Source organism: Diadema setosum, chromosome 7, assembly GCF_964275005.1.
Source record: "Diadema setosum chromosome 7, eeDiaSeto1, whole genome shotgun sequence".
NCBI classification, from domain to species: Eukaryota; Metazoa; Echinodermata; class Echinoidea; order Diadematoida; family Diadematidae; genus Diadema; species Diadema setosum.
In genome coordinates this window covers 21181994-21197689 of record NC_092691.1, presented here as the reverse complement: position 1 = coordinate 21197689, position 15696 = coordinate 21181994, and the positions used below count along the sequence as shown (strand labels likewise).

Here is a 15696-nt window from a genome sequence, read left to right as displayed (position 1 = left end):
TTGTATCCTTTACTGGAATACTCTTTTCAGGGAGGATTACTGATACATTAAGAAGGGCATGTAGTTTGACTCGGCTTCCACTACGACCCAGTCTAAGTCTGCCTCACTCTATCCAGAACTGGAGGAAATACTCCTTCGGGTATTAAGACAGCAAACCCTCCATGGATATGAACACCCAAGCTAAAATACTTTTTGCAATCCAATATATCCTGAATCATTGATGTCACCCGACTGATTGCCTCCCATAAATATGCACCTGTTTCATGACTTGTGAAAATTTATGGGTACTGGTGTCATAAATGTACTATAGCAAACAGTTCCATCATCTCTTCTTACAAGTGGTGAGGTTTTTATAAGTAGAATGCAGATTACTCATATAATTCAGGCTGCCATGTCAGTCAAGCCTCGGTTAAAACCTCGGACAAGCCTTAGGGTGCACATGAACTCCATTTGTGATTGCAGTCCATGTGAAAATTGAATGCATCATGCAAACAATCCAAATAGCTGATGCTACTCTTTATGGGTTAACAGTGCAGGGTCATTCACATGAGGGAAAATTTTCCTGAGATTATTGCTAATGTGGAAGTTATACAGAGGGTATTCGTGAAGGGACAACTGTCGTACTACAGCTCCTGGTTACCCCTTTTCACTCACTAGTTAAGATTTGGCACCAGTCTTTGCCTATGTCTAAAATTATGGCAAGTACTACAGTTACCAGTATTAAGTTTATTCTCAACCAAGTGCCTATCAAGCCAATTGCTTTCTTAACTCTGAGTGTATAAACTTCCATGTGAAGGAGGCCAAATTCATGTCCCTTTTGTCTGATAATTAAGTACTTGTACTTAGTGTAGGAATGCAAAAATTCAAGTGGAATAATGCACCATGTTCAATTATCTCCATTGTGCTGTTGGATTTTTAGTACAGTCAACCTCGCCTAAGTCGACATTGCACAAATTGGAACATTCAGCTGTGTAGGTAGAAAATTCTACCCCCCCCCCCCCCTCGATATAAATGTTTTTATTCTATTGTGTAAGTCAAAGTTCACAAAAGTTGAAATACATTTCTCCCATCCCTTTGGGTTTGACTTGGGCGAGGTTGACTGTATTGAGGAATAGTGGATGAACAGAACTTCTTTACAGTACTAGCTGTTATTTTCACAAGGTTTTAATTTGTCATGAATTTTGAGAATCACTGTTGGACTGCGAAGTTAACAACACATGAAAATATTGCCATGCGCTAGGGTAATAGTAATAAGAATGAATGCCAGTGGCAATTCGCAAAAAAGGCCATCGGCTACAATTCGCAAAAATTTCATGCCGCGGATATTTGTGCTTTCCAGTAAGAGAAGGCCAGCACTAAGAAAGGACAAAGAAGACTAAACCATTGGACTTCTACACTGAAAATGTGTGAAATAAGTGATTCAAGAACAAACAAATCAATGTGTTTGGATTATAGCTTGTGTATCTAATGCCCACCTATTGCATGAATAAGAATCTTCCCTCGACAGATCAGCCTTCATCAAATGATTCCATTTCAAGCGCTATTCTGCCAAAAGTTTACACTTTGTGACACCTCCTGCAAATATCATAGAGCGCTTGTGCACTTGTACGACCAAATACCACCGCCCTTTTCAACCTGAATGCAAGCAAAGTATATGGACGTTTCATTTTGTCATTATATCTTTCTTATTTCTATTCTGTCTTATACCAGTCGATCAATCTGGCTATAGGCCTACGTAACAGATGCCTGTTTTATCAAGAGGTTTCTGATTACTGTAAGTTGCAGTGATTGCAGTTACTGTGGCAACAACTGAAACACTCTCAACTGTTTAGTTCTTCCCTAGCTCCAGCGACAGTAAATTCAAATACTGTGGCTTTCAATGTTTGCAAACCTCTCCATGAAACAGGCCCCTTGGTCATTTAAGGTATTTGAGTGACTCTTTTGCTCCAAATAAGGTATCTTACCCGCAGGCCTACATCAAATATGAGGAAAGCTGTCAGATTGAGATGCTGCAAAGCTCTTCTTGTACCCTTCACACGGGAGGACAGACTTACAGGTGCTGTGACAGGCATACAACTTTACAATGTCCATCAGCACACAGCAAGGGAGACTCGTTCAGTGAACATTAAAGCACGAAGCTTTCTGAGACATTCACAGGAAAAACGGTGCTCCTTCCATTTCCGGTGACTGAATTATGGCTCCAACACAGGGAATGAGATTTGGGGGAAGAGCCGTGTCGAAGAACACCATAAGTTTTTTGTTAATCAGTTTTTGCAGCCAAGCCAAGAAATGGTCTGGTCTTCAGACAGGCACTGGCAATGCTGTGACAAACACCAATAGCCTTCCTCAGACAAGGTTACGCTATGGTTGGTAGGTCTCACCATACACAAGGGCCAATGCCTCCAAAGTGTTGCCGAGTATTAACGCATGTTTGAGTCTTCCCTCTCACCCCTGTCATGCATGTGCCCATTTTCAACCTGATTTTGATTCCCTTAATACACGTGTATGATCAGCCAATGACGATTCTACTTTTGGTCACTCTTCATCGCTTTCACTCTCTTCCTCTGCCTCCTCCAGCCAAGTGATGAATGGAGCCACCTGAAAAAAAAAAGATAGGTATTCAAAGGACCATTATTAAAACATCCCTATCAAAATTTTGTTGTAGATGGACATAGTCAATTATTGAAAAAATAAGTCTCAGCAAGTACTCATGTTCCTTAACTTATGAACCATCACATGCACTTACGATAACCCATGCAGGTCTGCCAGCATTCCCATATCCAAAACAAGGAGATTCCACACAGCAATCAGGGAGATATTTGTGTGTTACATGCATTTCATTGGGCAAAAATAAGTCCCAAATCAGGGAGATTTTAATATTCTCTTATTTAGACATGAACAGATTTTGACATTTTCAGGGAGACTCCTGCAGAATCAGGGAGACTTGGCAGCTCTGCCCATGCATCATGCTAAATCATACAAAGAAAAATCATTTACACATCGGAGTTACATCAATGCATTCCTGCTCTCACCTTTGACCTCACTTCCTGTCTCTGCCTTCCCCTGTCGTCGTCCACCTCACCATGGTACCACTTTAGGATCACATCTTCTGACAAGATATCGGCATCGTAGAAATGGTGGATTAGCTTGACCAAGATGGTTGCCGTGGAGTCACACGACAGACTGTAATCCTACATTCGACACGGAGAAAGACACTAATTGTGAGCTGATAACCAGAAGGGATTTATGTTGGCAAATATTACACCCAGTTTAAGGGGAGCTTGCCCAAAATATACATGTACATTTTGCATGCATATATTGGTAATACAAATCAGTGAAGCTTGGTTTATTTTTAAGAAAATATAAAGAATTCAAAGTATTTTTTACTTTTGCAGCATAACAAAAAAGTGGTTCACTTATGTCATTCAGAAGGCAGGGTAAATATTATCCTTAACATTATGTTAGTAAAAAGTCACAGGAATATTCACTTTTCATGAAAAAAGGGGCATCTTTTTTTAAAATCTCCCTATATTTTCCTTATATTGCTGCCCAACTGTTAATGATTATCATTAATTGTTGCAGTCTCCTTACTAGTTGGAAAAAAACATGGAAAATCACAGAGCCTGAAAATCACTCCCGGAAGAGCCATCAGTTCACTGATTGTATTGCCAATCTCATGAGCACCATGAAGTCGTCATCCTGCCAAGTTTGGCCTTGAGAATGTGGCTAGATCATGTGGTACGATTTTATTGTGATAGGTACATGTAGAACATATTCCCCTGAAGAGTAGGTACACAGCTGTGCACTGTTTACATATCTTTCATAATAGACAAACACCATGCTGTATTGCTCCCTTAATCTACATGGGCCCACTGCTCTTGATGCTAGTATAGTAGGGCAGATGTACCAATTCATTATGTTTGTCACATGATGGTGGGGACAAAACTTAAAGTGAATCCAAAAATAAAAATGATTACAGAACATTTGATACAGGGAAGTGAAACATACAAAGTATGCTCCATCTTCTGCTCAAGACAGAAGTTTATATATGAAAATTCAGACAAAAAGTCCTATAAATGACCCTACAGAGTGATCCTGATGAATACTGGCATTTTTACATGTTTTACAAGTTTACGTTTGATGCTGTGAATATCTGATTGAAAATGGAAAGGAGAATCTGCCAAAAAGAAAATAGGGCCTATGCAAACTGGAAATGCAAGACAGTAGGTCAGACTTCCCTGGGTCCTCCAAGATGGCTCTCTATTTCCATACTGTAAAACAAGGAATGTTCACATGCATTTTATTTTCACAAATTTCGCAAGCGGTAACACTCGCAAAAATAAAATGCACACAAAAGTTCTTGCCTATACAGTATGCATTGGATGCCAGTGGCAAGTCGCGACAATTTCATGCTGCGTGAAAGGACGTCGGCTCCAATTTGCGAAATTTTCCTGCTGCGAATATATCGTGTTTTACAGTAACCATTAAAGACTTCCCTGAAAATCACAGAAAGACAGGAGTCTGACATCAAGTCTTACCTCCAGAGCATTCAGACAATCTCTCTGCGAGTCAGTCCCCTTGATGTAGTTGCTGAAGAGCGGTTTTAACCTCACAAACAACTGCAACATGGAGAAAAGTTATTGAGCAATATCAGGTTCACTGACTGACTCTGAACAGCAATCATCAAATTTAATAGAATAGGATATGATGATCCAAACTTTCTTACATGAACTAACAGGACAATATGCTATAAACACACAATTACCCGTTAAGGGAAGTTACAGAACACAAGGCAATAACTTTGGAAAGCCGAAGAAAAAAAAGAGAGGGGGAGGAAAGAAAGAATAAAAGAAATGAAAGAAAAAAACTTACAAAAAAAGACAAATGAACAAAAGAAAATGGACAGACCATGAGAGAAAAAAAGAAAAGATGAAAGACAGATTGTACAGTCTGAGATTTCAGGGAGACTTGGTAGGACTGCCATCTAAATTTGACTTGATTCTATTTGATTTCATTTGATTTATTGGTCTCTGCATTATCATTGTACAAGTACGCACATTGTTGGAAGCAAATACAAACGTTGCTAACAAGAGTAATTTTATCTCTATTGGATTTACAATGCGTATCAAAAGTGCATAAAGCAATACAATACAGAACTCCAAGGGAGAAGTCATTGCACCAGTCGATACCTTCTTGACAGCGAGGAGGAGCTGGGGAGGAGCGAGGGGCTCGGATGCCTTGTGGTGGGGCAGGTCCAGCACCGCCTTGGTGACTAGCGAGACGAGCTCGTGCATGGAGATGTTGTAGGCATACTTGGAGGAGTTCACTTCCAGGATGAGGTTATCCACCTTGATGTTCTCCTCCACTGTCCTCTGAAGACTGTCAAAGACCTCCTGGTAGAACACTGCAGCAGGGAGACGCGACCAAATCACAGTAATGCCGAATCCATAAAATGTGTTTTTGGGGTATCGGAATGAGTCAATGTATGGGACCACGGGAATATGAGCCCATTTTGTTTTTGTGTGGAGGGGGGATTGTTTGAGAAAACAATTATTACATACAAGAAAACATATGCACACACACACACACACACACACAAGTCATGTAAATGCTTGCACTCTATCATGATTTCATTTTCAAGTTATCATAATCTTCTACACTACAATTAACTACACAGGTATATGTAAGCCCCTTTCAGTTTAATACTAATGTGTGCAGGGTAATCACCACGATTTTCATGAGAGATATTAATATCAACGTATCTACTTCTACATCTGAACTCAATTGCAAGTAGTCATTTCAGGATTCAAATTTGTGGTGCAAGCACACATTGACAACACAATGATCTATATGTTACAATTGCACTTATTCTTGGGATTCATTCTATTAACCTTTCAGAGCTGATCTTATATTTTTTTCAAGTCTGTCATTATGTTGAATATCTTCAATACTGGCATAGGTCTGTTTCACAGGATTCTACTCTCTATACATGTAGGTTAATATTTTTTGTGTGTGGTATCTTTTTTTTTTTTAGGGGGAGGTGTTTATTCAGTGCTCATTTACAGACCACTTGTGCCTACTTTGATACAGTCTACAAAACAGATGAATGACTGAACAAGCGAAATGCAAGAATATGGGAAATCCACCTTATAATCATGAAATCACTTTAACAGGAGTTACAGGAGCAAGAAGACTTACACTTTGTGTCATCAGGAGGAGGCGATGCTGGCGGAGACAGTCCCTCATCATCAAAGTCATCCTCGGAATCTTCAAGATCTTCATCCTCATCTTCCTCTACCTCATCACGAACATTGAGACCTTTTCCAGAAGCAAATGCATCAAACCTTTAACACTTTGCTATATACCTAAATCACAGGCTTAACTCCAGATTGTTAGAAAATGATTATAAAGTATATATATATAATGTGTATGCATTGAATTTGTTGTATATTCTTTTTATCTTTGGAATGAAAATGACTCTTGAAAATGAAACAAAGTGAATAAGTATCTCTAACATACCCAGCAATTGTTGAATCAGCTCATCGTCATCTTCATCTTCTTCCTCGCCGCCAACTCCAAGTTTCCATAGAAACCCTTCCCCTTCCTCCCCAACAAGCCCAGCATCCACCTCAGCCTTGTCCACCTCTTCAGACCCCGGCGTGACCCCTGACCTTGGCGAGTCGTCCTGGAAACCGTCTCCATCTTGTCCAGCAACGGAGGGCTGGATTCGGGTGAGCAGGGTGCCCGGAGGTAGGGTGATGTTTGGACCAACTTTGACCTGCACAAAAAATGACAAGGTCAACAGAGCCTCTGATATTTTCAGTGAAACGTATTTGGTATTGCACATGTGCTTTTAACTACTAAAACAAGAGCATTCGGCATCTAAAATATGTGTGTGAAATCAATACAAACTTGCAGTAAAGTCAGAAAGATGGACTCTTTTTGTAACACCCACAATGTCAATCTGACCTTTTCACATCGCTTCAAAATATTTCCTTTATTATGCTGTAGTCTTTCTTTTCAAATAAAAACCATCATCAAGGTTATTCCTTGATGAAGAGCCCCAAGGGAAAAATACTCCGATGTATTTTCCATATAAAGTTCACCCAAACATGCACATAAAAAGAGCATACACACATACAGACACACAAATGAAAAACAAATAAAATAAAAAAACTCACACCAAATGAAAGGACAGAGCCCGGCGTAACATGAACTCCTTCCTTAACGCTGACGTCGTTGCACAGGAGAGCCATGTGAACCTGACTGTTGGATTCAACGGTAACACCATTCCAGACGTAGGCATTCTCCAGTATAACACCATCACCTGTTGTAACATAGGAGAGGGGTCACCACAAAACAATGTGCTATGTGGGATCATGCTCTTTGTATGTTGAACTTTCCCTGAAGTTTATGGACAACTGCAAAAGTCAAGTGTATTTTTGCTGAAAAGAATATGATATTCTTATCATGAAGATGATGCGTCAGTATTCTCACAAGTGTTAAATTTTTAGGCAGCTACTTTCTTCTTGTCACTGAACCATTCTTACCGTTCTACTCGAGATACGAGCCCTTTTTTTAAATAAAAAAAAAGAAAAAGAAATTAGAAACACAACCACCACAGCAATTACAACTATTATACGGTAATCATGACAATGATGACAAAGATTATTACAAACACAAATCAACAGTGAGGATAATGAATTCATAATTGTAGTCATTATTATAATTTTCATTCTTATTATCCTTATCATTATGAATGTCAACATCATTATCATCATCATTATCAATACTTTATAATACAAGCGTTATTATTGTCATTTCACAGAAAAGTTGGACAATTTCCTCACCAATTTTGCAATTCTTCCCAATGACGGAATGATTGACCCTGGTGTTAGCTCCTATGTGAGTGCCAGACCCGATGACTACATCCTCCTCCAGTACACAGTCCCTGTGATGTAGACAAAACATACCTTCCCTCCAGTAAGTCAGTCATAACATGTTGCCAGATACAGGTACAGACACAGATATAGGTACAGACACTTATAGCATCCAAGCAGCCCTTATAGCATGCAAACTGTACTCTATCATAAAGTACCTGGATGTACATGGACGTGTGTATGTACCAGTGACATGTGCTGATTGAAAATGTGCTGCGTTTGGCCTTCACAGCGCCCAATTAACGTGTGAAAGGTGCACAACCCTTGTCACAACCCAATCACAATGCAAATGGCCTGGCCTTTTTTGAAATCTGGAACACAACATTTTTGAACTATCTTTCTACATCATCGAATTGGAATTGGAAGTTTCAATAGTGCCACTTGGATTTCAAGCATGGCATGGTGCAATCAGTACCGGTAAATATAATACAGTTTGAGACATGCTCATGAGACATGCTCATGCAACAACATGAAAAAACACCAAATGGATGACAGTGATGATGGTTGATGGTGAAGCAAATGTCCTGAGATTGTGCTCAATGGCCTACTATGCACTACATGGGGTCATTAATTTAACACTAGTATTAAATGGCACTGCCCATCACTATTTTCTCTATAGTCATATATTTTACATATATTAGCATCAATGAAGAATTCACCTAACTGAGAAATTTGTGGTGAATGGCACCACTGACATCCAGCAAACAGAACACCACGAACAATTAACATAAAGATGGATACAGCAGATATCTTGAGCTACTATCGTCTGCAAGTCATCATGCTATTTGTGTAGACATCTGTCTTTATACCTTTCCAATGTCACATCATTAGCTACGTAGATATTGTGTCTGCGAAAGGAGTACTGACAGCCGCACACTGATAGATGGTCCGGAACCAAGGGGAAAGACCACCTGTGGATTATGTCTTTGCTGCAAGACACAATAGACAAAAACAAAAACAAAACAAAACAAAATCAATCAGAGGAGTAAAATTTAGCTTTCAAGAATATGATGACAAAAGCAAGAAAAAAGAAATATTAGCTTATTCTTTTTAAATCGTATTTCTCAACTTTGAAGACTAAGTAGTTCCATCATACCAGCACACATATGTATTAATCTATTGTCACGGTAAAAATAATGAAGTGTTATTCCACTCTGTAATACAGACAGAGCTGTACATCATTCACGTACACACTCACAGATCAGAGAAGTCATACACGATGAAAGAAATATAATCAATTTAGCACTACAAATTAAATCTGGTGTGTATGGTATGTGTTCAACAAATCTGACTTCATGTATGCAGGTTATTATGATGTTTCTTCACTGTTGGGACATCTGTTTATCTGAGGTTTGTAGAATCAAGACAGCAAATGAAGAGAATGTGTGTGTGTGTGTGTGTGGGGGGGGGGGGGGGCACCAGATGGGGGATGGGGAGAGATTGATAAACAGAGTGGGGTACCTCTGCCCTTTTTCCAACTTCTCACCTGATGGAATCATAGAGAGGAAGGTTAGAGATTGTGCCTGCATAGTCTTCCCGGATGGTTTCCACGAAAAGCTTGTTCCCCTCAATCTGCAAACGAACAAAGACAGCAGATGAATAAGCTTACAAGTTGAAAAAAATTATCTAGGAATATTACACACATGTACTGTACTAGTCAAAAAATTATTCGAATCCATATGAGTGCACAAAAAGTGCAATAAACATAGGGGAGAGGGCTACCCTTTGGATAATGTCCAAAAGCTCTTAAACAGTTATTAACAAATGTGATGGTGCACATTATTTATTTGACTGAAAAAAAAAACAAAAACACATACACACATAAATTTCATGACGTAGTTCAAACACTTCTTATTACTTAAAAGAATATATATATTTCACCTTACTTCACAAGATATGTAAGTCTAGATGGTGAGTAATCAATGAAAGTTAACTTTCTGTACACATCTAAATACTAGGCAAAATACATAGTAATTTGTAATTTCACTATGTTATTTCATCCCTCACAGAAAACTATTCATTTGATGAACACATACAACAGTGTTGCAAAGAGGTACTTTGTATATGACTAAAGTAGAATATTACTAACAATATCCTTAAAAGAAACAGCACCACACTTGGTACATAAAAAAGGGGACAACCAAACAATGAATGCATCCATCACTGACTAAAATACCAATTCACTGCAACTGGTTTCTAACTTAAAAACAAAACAAAACAAAACAAAATCAGACTTTTACAGTCTATTCTCTTCTACAGGTGGGTCTACACAATGCACACCTCTTCTGACACCAGCACTCCCCGAATGAAATCTTCCATGGTCTGGTAGTCAAAGTTGTCTACAAACAGCTCTGAGACCCTTGGAGAACAGATGCAGATGTGAGTGTCGAGGAGATTATACCTCACACTCAGGTGGTTGTTCTCCTTGAATAACCTCTGTCATGAATAAGCAAAACAAGGGGGAAATGGAAAAATAATACACTGCAATTTCGGACTCAAACGCTGTCTATAAATTACATACACTGTAGAATTTTGCTGTTTCTGCACACACACAAAATAAACCAAAAAAAAAAAAAAAAATGAAGTAAAAATGTTAACTCATGTTAACTCTTAATAAAATGTCAGACCTACCTCATGAATTTATGTTGAATCTTCGACTACTCTTCATATTTTGGATAAAATCTGAGAAGTCATTTACATAGCAAATAAATATTGAGGTAATCATGTCCATTTGTCTTGAGGTACTACATGCAAAGGTTACTCTGTGTTATGACCTTTAACCTTGAATTCATGGTCCATTATAATGATTACAATCAGTCTTTTCCATTTCTAAACAACACTGACGTACTCGGTGTGATAAAAACTTTGCTAGTTATGGCACTATAGCCGAAAAGGCAATATCAGTGATATAATGAATACACGTATGTCAGGTTTGGTCCTTAAATCTGGAAGGTGAATTACATACAAGTCATTTTGTATGATTTGCCCATCATATTTCATCCTTGTCATCACTTTTAAATAGATGGAAGCTACTGGTAGCTTTTGAGTTCATCACGTTAACCTATCTTCAGATAGATGGAGAGACTGAAACACCAGAAAACAGAAGAGACTACATTCAACTTCCTATGTGAAAATGCACTAAACGGGACATTACCACATTGAATGAAAAAATAAAAACATGCAAGTGGTAATACAGCTCTATCAGTCTCTCATCAATTTGCCAATAGTTTGAATCAATATTCCTCTCTTGATTAATTCAAGTCTCATCTTAAATCCTTCAATTCCTACTCAGAGCAGACAGAAGTTTTGTAATTTGCACTTTACAGAATAGAGCATAATTAATATTCTTATTACCATGACGGATGTAAGTAGCTGTAAATTAAAAATAATGCACAAAACGAGGCATTTACATCACCCCTACACGGCGATTTCACTTCGACAGATTATAAAGGTCCATAGAGGATTTTAGAACTGAAATGAGTTTACAATCATAGCAACAGGTCCTCACAGAAATGGTCTCTCGACCTTTAGACAAAGCTGTGCAGCTTTTACTCACAGCAGGAAGCCGAATGTCCTTCTTCTTCTGCACCTTCTGGTAGTGATTTATTTGCCGATTGGCATCCACAGCAATGACAAACTCCTCCTCCTGGGAACGTGACCTATGACCTGGGTATGCCTCCTTGAACACCAGTGTGATGGCGGCGAGCTTATCTTTCTGGAATCGTGTCCTTTGGAAGCAAGAGGTCGGGAATAATTACTGCCTTAATGGCCAGTGACACAGTGGCTGCAAAATATCCCAGTTTTTTGCTACTAAAATTCTTCAAACCAGATGCAAATTAGTGATTAAATTCATCCTGCAAGTCTGTGAACATGATACTGGAAATAACCTGGTACTACTGACGCACATCATAGCATTATCCCATTACATCACAGAATCCCTCATTCAATTTCCTGCACCACTCATGCATTCAGCATCTGGAGTGTCAAAAATTGAGACCACTTTAATTCAAATCCTTGGACAGCATGTTTCCTAATTTTGCGAACACACAGATGTAAATTTGGCTGCATCTTGGCACCATAAATCCATCATTCATGAACCAAACACACTGAGAGAAAACACAAAGCAAAATATTACTTGACTAGAAATTTAACACTAAAACTTGAGAGAAAATGATAAATTATTAAAAGGAAAACATCTGACAGTATACCATTTTTTTTTCTTGTAAAAAAAAAAAAGGTTTATGTTATCCATTTGTACAAGAAAAAAGAATATTACTAATGGCCCCTACACATACTTGTGGGTTTCCAGGACTCCCTTGAGCTTCATGTTTGAGACAAGATCAGAAGTGACGAGGACAAAGTGGGACCGGATGAGGGACTTCCTCTCCATCTCTCTCAAGGCATCACCAAGGGAGTGGCAGCCCTCAGACAGGATGGGGATCACCTTGCATGGTGAGGTCTTCTGGTTCCACTTGCACTGTCTATTATTAGAAAATTAAATTGGGTTAATACTAATAGGACTGATAACGTTCGAAATGAATAGTGCTCAGCTAAAAATTCACAGCAGCAGACAGGAATTAAAAAGGGAAAACATTGTTTGACTTATCTTTGAATTGTACAAGATACACTATCATGGCTAGAAACAAACTTTGCATGTCTTTGTGTGCAGTTCTGAAAGCTTCATTTTATAGTTCCCTTTGATAATGATCTACTTGGAGATTCAAATCATACCATTCAATTTCAATTCAATTTCAATTTCAATATTATTTCCATTTCCATTGAATAAACAGAAAAAATATATACAATACATTTACAGAACAAATTTATAACAATTTCAAAGAAAACGTACAAGTGGTCACGAGTAACAACAGAATTTCGTTTCTAAGGTATATACCTAATACAAAGATTAGAATGGAAATGGAGGGTCCCACTTAAAAAGCAAAGCTTGTAGGGTATGGGACCCTCAAAAAATATGTACACAAAGTCAAAGAAACCAATGTCAACTGACATGAAATTAACTTAGGAAGGGGAAAAAAGGAAGAAGAACAAAAAAAGAACAAAAAAAGGGGGAAATGAGACTATGGTACAACACGCGCCATCGTGGACACAAGCATACTGTACTTCATGATTAAAATGCAATAACAAAACAATACAACGCTCCCTGGTTTGAAATTGCAATTGATTGGGTGCATATGCCGGTATGAATGCATAGGAACGGATATAAAAAAAAAAAAAAAAAAAGGAGAAAGAGAATAGACTCACTGTTACTGGTACAATAAAATAAATATCTGAGGTAAACTTATGTTAGACAGATTGTTTTCCTTAAAAGATGATTTCTGTGTTATATCTTAATACTTGTAAAAACAAACAAACAAACAAACAAACAAACAACTTGATTGAGAGAATGAAACCAAACCTAATTTGGTTGTATATCATAAGATTTCAACAGAAAGAATTTTAATTTGTTCTTAAAAGAATTCAAAGTTTGTGCTGTTATTATGTCGTTGGGAAGTGAGTTCCAATACTTAGGCCCCTCGTAGATGAAGGTTTGCTGAGCCAGCAAAGTCCTAAAAAATGGTAAATGAAATTCGTTGGATTGCCTTGTAGGAGTCACACATTGCCACACATTCTTGCTCTAAATAAAGACAAGTAAACAAAAACAATTGAGGAGAGTAAAAAAACTTTATATCACTATGAATGTAAAGAATAGCAAGTCAAATGATAAAGACATTTAAGCTATGCATTACAATGATGATACTTTGCTGCTAAAATATTGATTATTAAAACAGAAATATACAACCATAACAAGGATATTTCTCAAACTTACTCTATATGATGCTTGACTTGATCAGCATGGGCACTGCAAAAGACGAATATTTCTTGGACGCCATTGGTTGCCAGAAACTCAAGGGTGTAATCTATAACTGGGCAGTTTACTACAGGAAGCAAAGCCTGGGAATGACAGAGAAAAACAAAACCTTGACTTTATATCATCTACTTGTAAATAATTGCACCACATACATCAACTAAGCATAATGTCAGCACAATAATTTTTGACATTAAGTTTCATAACATCTCAAGCCTTTGATTAGAATTTAGAAATATTAGTCCAGTTCGAATGGAACAATATTATTATTCTTTTTTTTTTCCAATACATGTACTTGAATTACCTATGATGATGCCCAGTAAGTTACACACTTGTAGAGGGCCATTCAACAGATCCAATCCTGAGCCTGGGAAGTTTAATATGATGTATCCTGGTCATAGACATTATGATTAATACTGTTATACAGACTTTGTTAGAAAATAATGATTGCTGGAATGATGGAAATAAATCAATGAATGTAGTTCAGTTTTGTTGTTGTTGTTGTTGTTGTTGTTGTCGTTGTTGTTTTTAATCAAAGAGGGAGTTCCCGAAATTCCAATGAAAAGCGCATAACCATGATCCATATTTGTCCACACCTTTGGTCCTTGTTTATGTTATGAACCTAAACACATACATTACTTAACTGATATTGACTGGTTGGATATGTTTAAAATAGACCAGATTCTAGTTGACAAATATAAAGAACATCTATGCACATAGTAGCGATCAGATACAGCTTGACAAGCATGTACACACACAGCCTTTAATGAATCTGCTTGTTGTGCTAGTTTGAAGCAGTATAAAGCTCGTTTGGACACACAATAGTTACCAGCCAGTTTAAACACGCATCCTCTTATGTTTTTATTTTTGTATTTTTTTGCATCGCAGCTAGAAGCGGGCAAACATGCACTTCAGGATGCAATATTACATCATATCACATCATTTCACATACTGGAACTGTCGTTCACTTCAAGAAAGTCCCTCAGTCAACTCCAAAAATCCATCCAAAATCCCAAATTTTGCCATCAAAAAAATGCAGACTTGCTACAACTTTTCCACAGCCCTCGCGAATACGTCCAGTGTGAAGAATCATTGTCGTCAAAGAAACGCTAAAAATCAAGAAATACCCCATTCTGATTTTTCACTAATCACAAGCTCAGAGTGTGATGGTAGAAGTGTATCTGAAAAAAAAAAGAAAAGAAAAATCTCCAGACGTGTCGATGCAGTGACTAAACATAAAGAGGTTGAATGTATGTCAAATGTGCTATTTAATTAGATCTATTGAATATCGATGAACCAGAGATAACAATCAAATCTGTTTGCACGTTTGAAGACAAAGCAAGCATTTTATAGTCTCTACTGAATACTGACAATATCAACAATTTGTTAAGCATTCATAAATCATATCTCGAAGCGAAGCAGACAAACAAGCACTGAAACAAGTGAAGACCCGACCAGCATGCAGCTGCAGCATGCAGCATGACCATCGACCAATAACATGACCTCGCATCACCATCATCCTTATCAGTAGGTGGGACTGTTAATAGTAGGAACATATGCGATTGCAACATACACTCGGTGTGAAGCATGGCATAGCATAGCTGGATATCAACACTTACACGTGGTTTTTCAAGAGTCACTGGTGCAAACCTAGTATTAAAGCTATCTGCAACTACCACTGCTTGTAGAACATCCTCCTGCTCCAGAGAATTATCTCCTTTTCCCTTCGCCTTCTTCGACATGATTGTGTTCTTTTCGGTTTGCGAACGCGAACAGGGTGATGAAATATTGTAATCGATTCATGATTCAATATATCGATTGTAAGGCCGAGCGATACCCGAGGGGGGGGGGGGGGGGGGGCAGACATCGCTGAGGGGGGTGGTGTGGGGT

The 15696-nt window shown here is 38.1% G+C and overlaps 1 protein-coding gene across 1 annotated transcript; it reads right to left on the bottom strand.

Annotated features, from left to right (window-relative positions):
• Nucleotides 1-1029: 1029 nt before the first annotated feature.
• LOC140230994 (translation initiation factor eIF2B subunit epsilon-like) lies at nt 1030-15568 on the bottom strand. Its single transcript, XM_072311142.1, has 15 exons — nt 15426-15568; nt 13768-13892; nt 12236-12421; nt 11497-11668; nt 10221-10376; nt 9427-9512; nt 8750-8869; nt 7851-7951; nt 7182-7327; nt 6520-6778; nt 6199-6318; nt 5190-5404; nt 4539-4619; nt 3033-3191; nt 1030-2598 (listed from the first exon to the last, which is right to left on the bottom strand). The coding sequence occupies exons 1-15, from the start codon at nt 15546-15548 to the stop codon at nt 2536-2538; spliced, it is 2112 nt and encodes a 703-aa protein (XP_072167243.1). The 5' UTR covers nt 15549-15568; the 3' UTR covers nt 1030-2535.
• Nucleotides 15569-15696: the final 128 nt, after the last annotated feature.

Bases quoted from the DNA above. Each gene is read 5' to 3' on its own strand.
- LOC140230994 (XM_072311142.1), bottom strand. From the start codon at position 15,548: ATGTCGAAGAAGGCGAAGGGAAAAGGAGATAATTCTCTGGAGCAGGAG. The intron at 7,328-7,850 runs GTGAGGAAATTG...ATGTTACAACAG, and splicing joins TGGGAAGAATTGCAAAATTG to GTGATGGTGTTATACTGGAG. The intron at 2,599-3,032 runs GTGAGAGCAGGA...TTTTTTTTTCAG, and splicing joins GACAGGAAGTGAGGTCAAAG to GTGGCTCCATTCATCACTTG.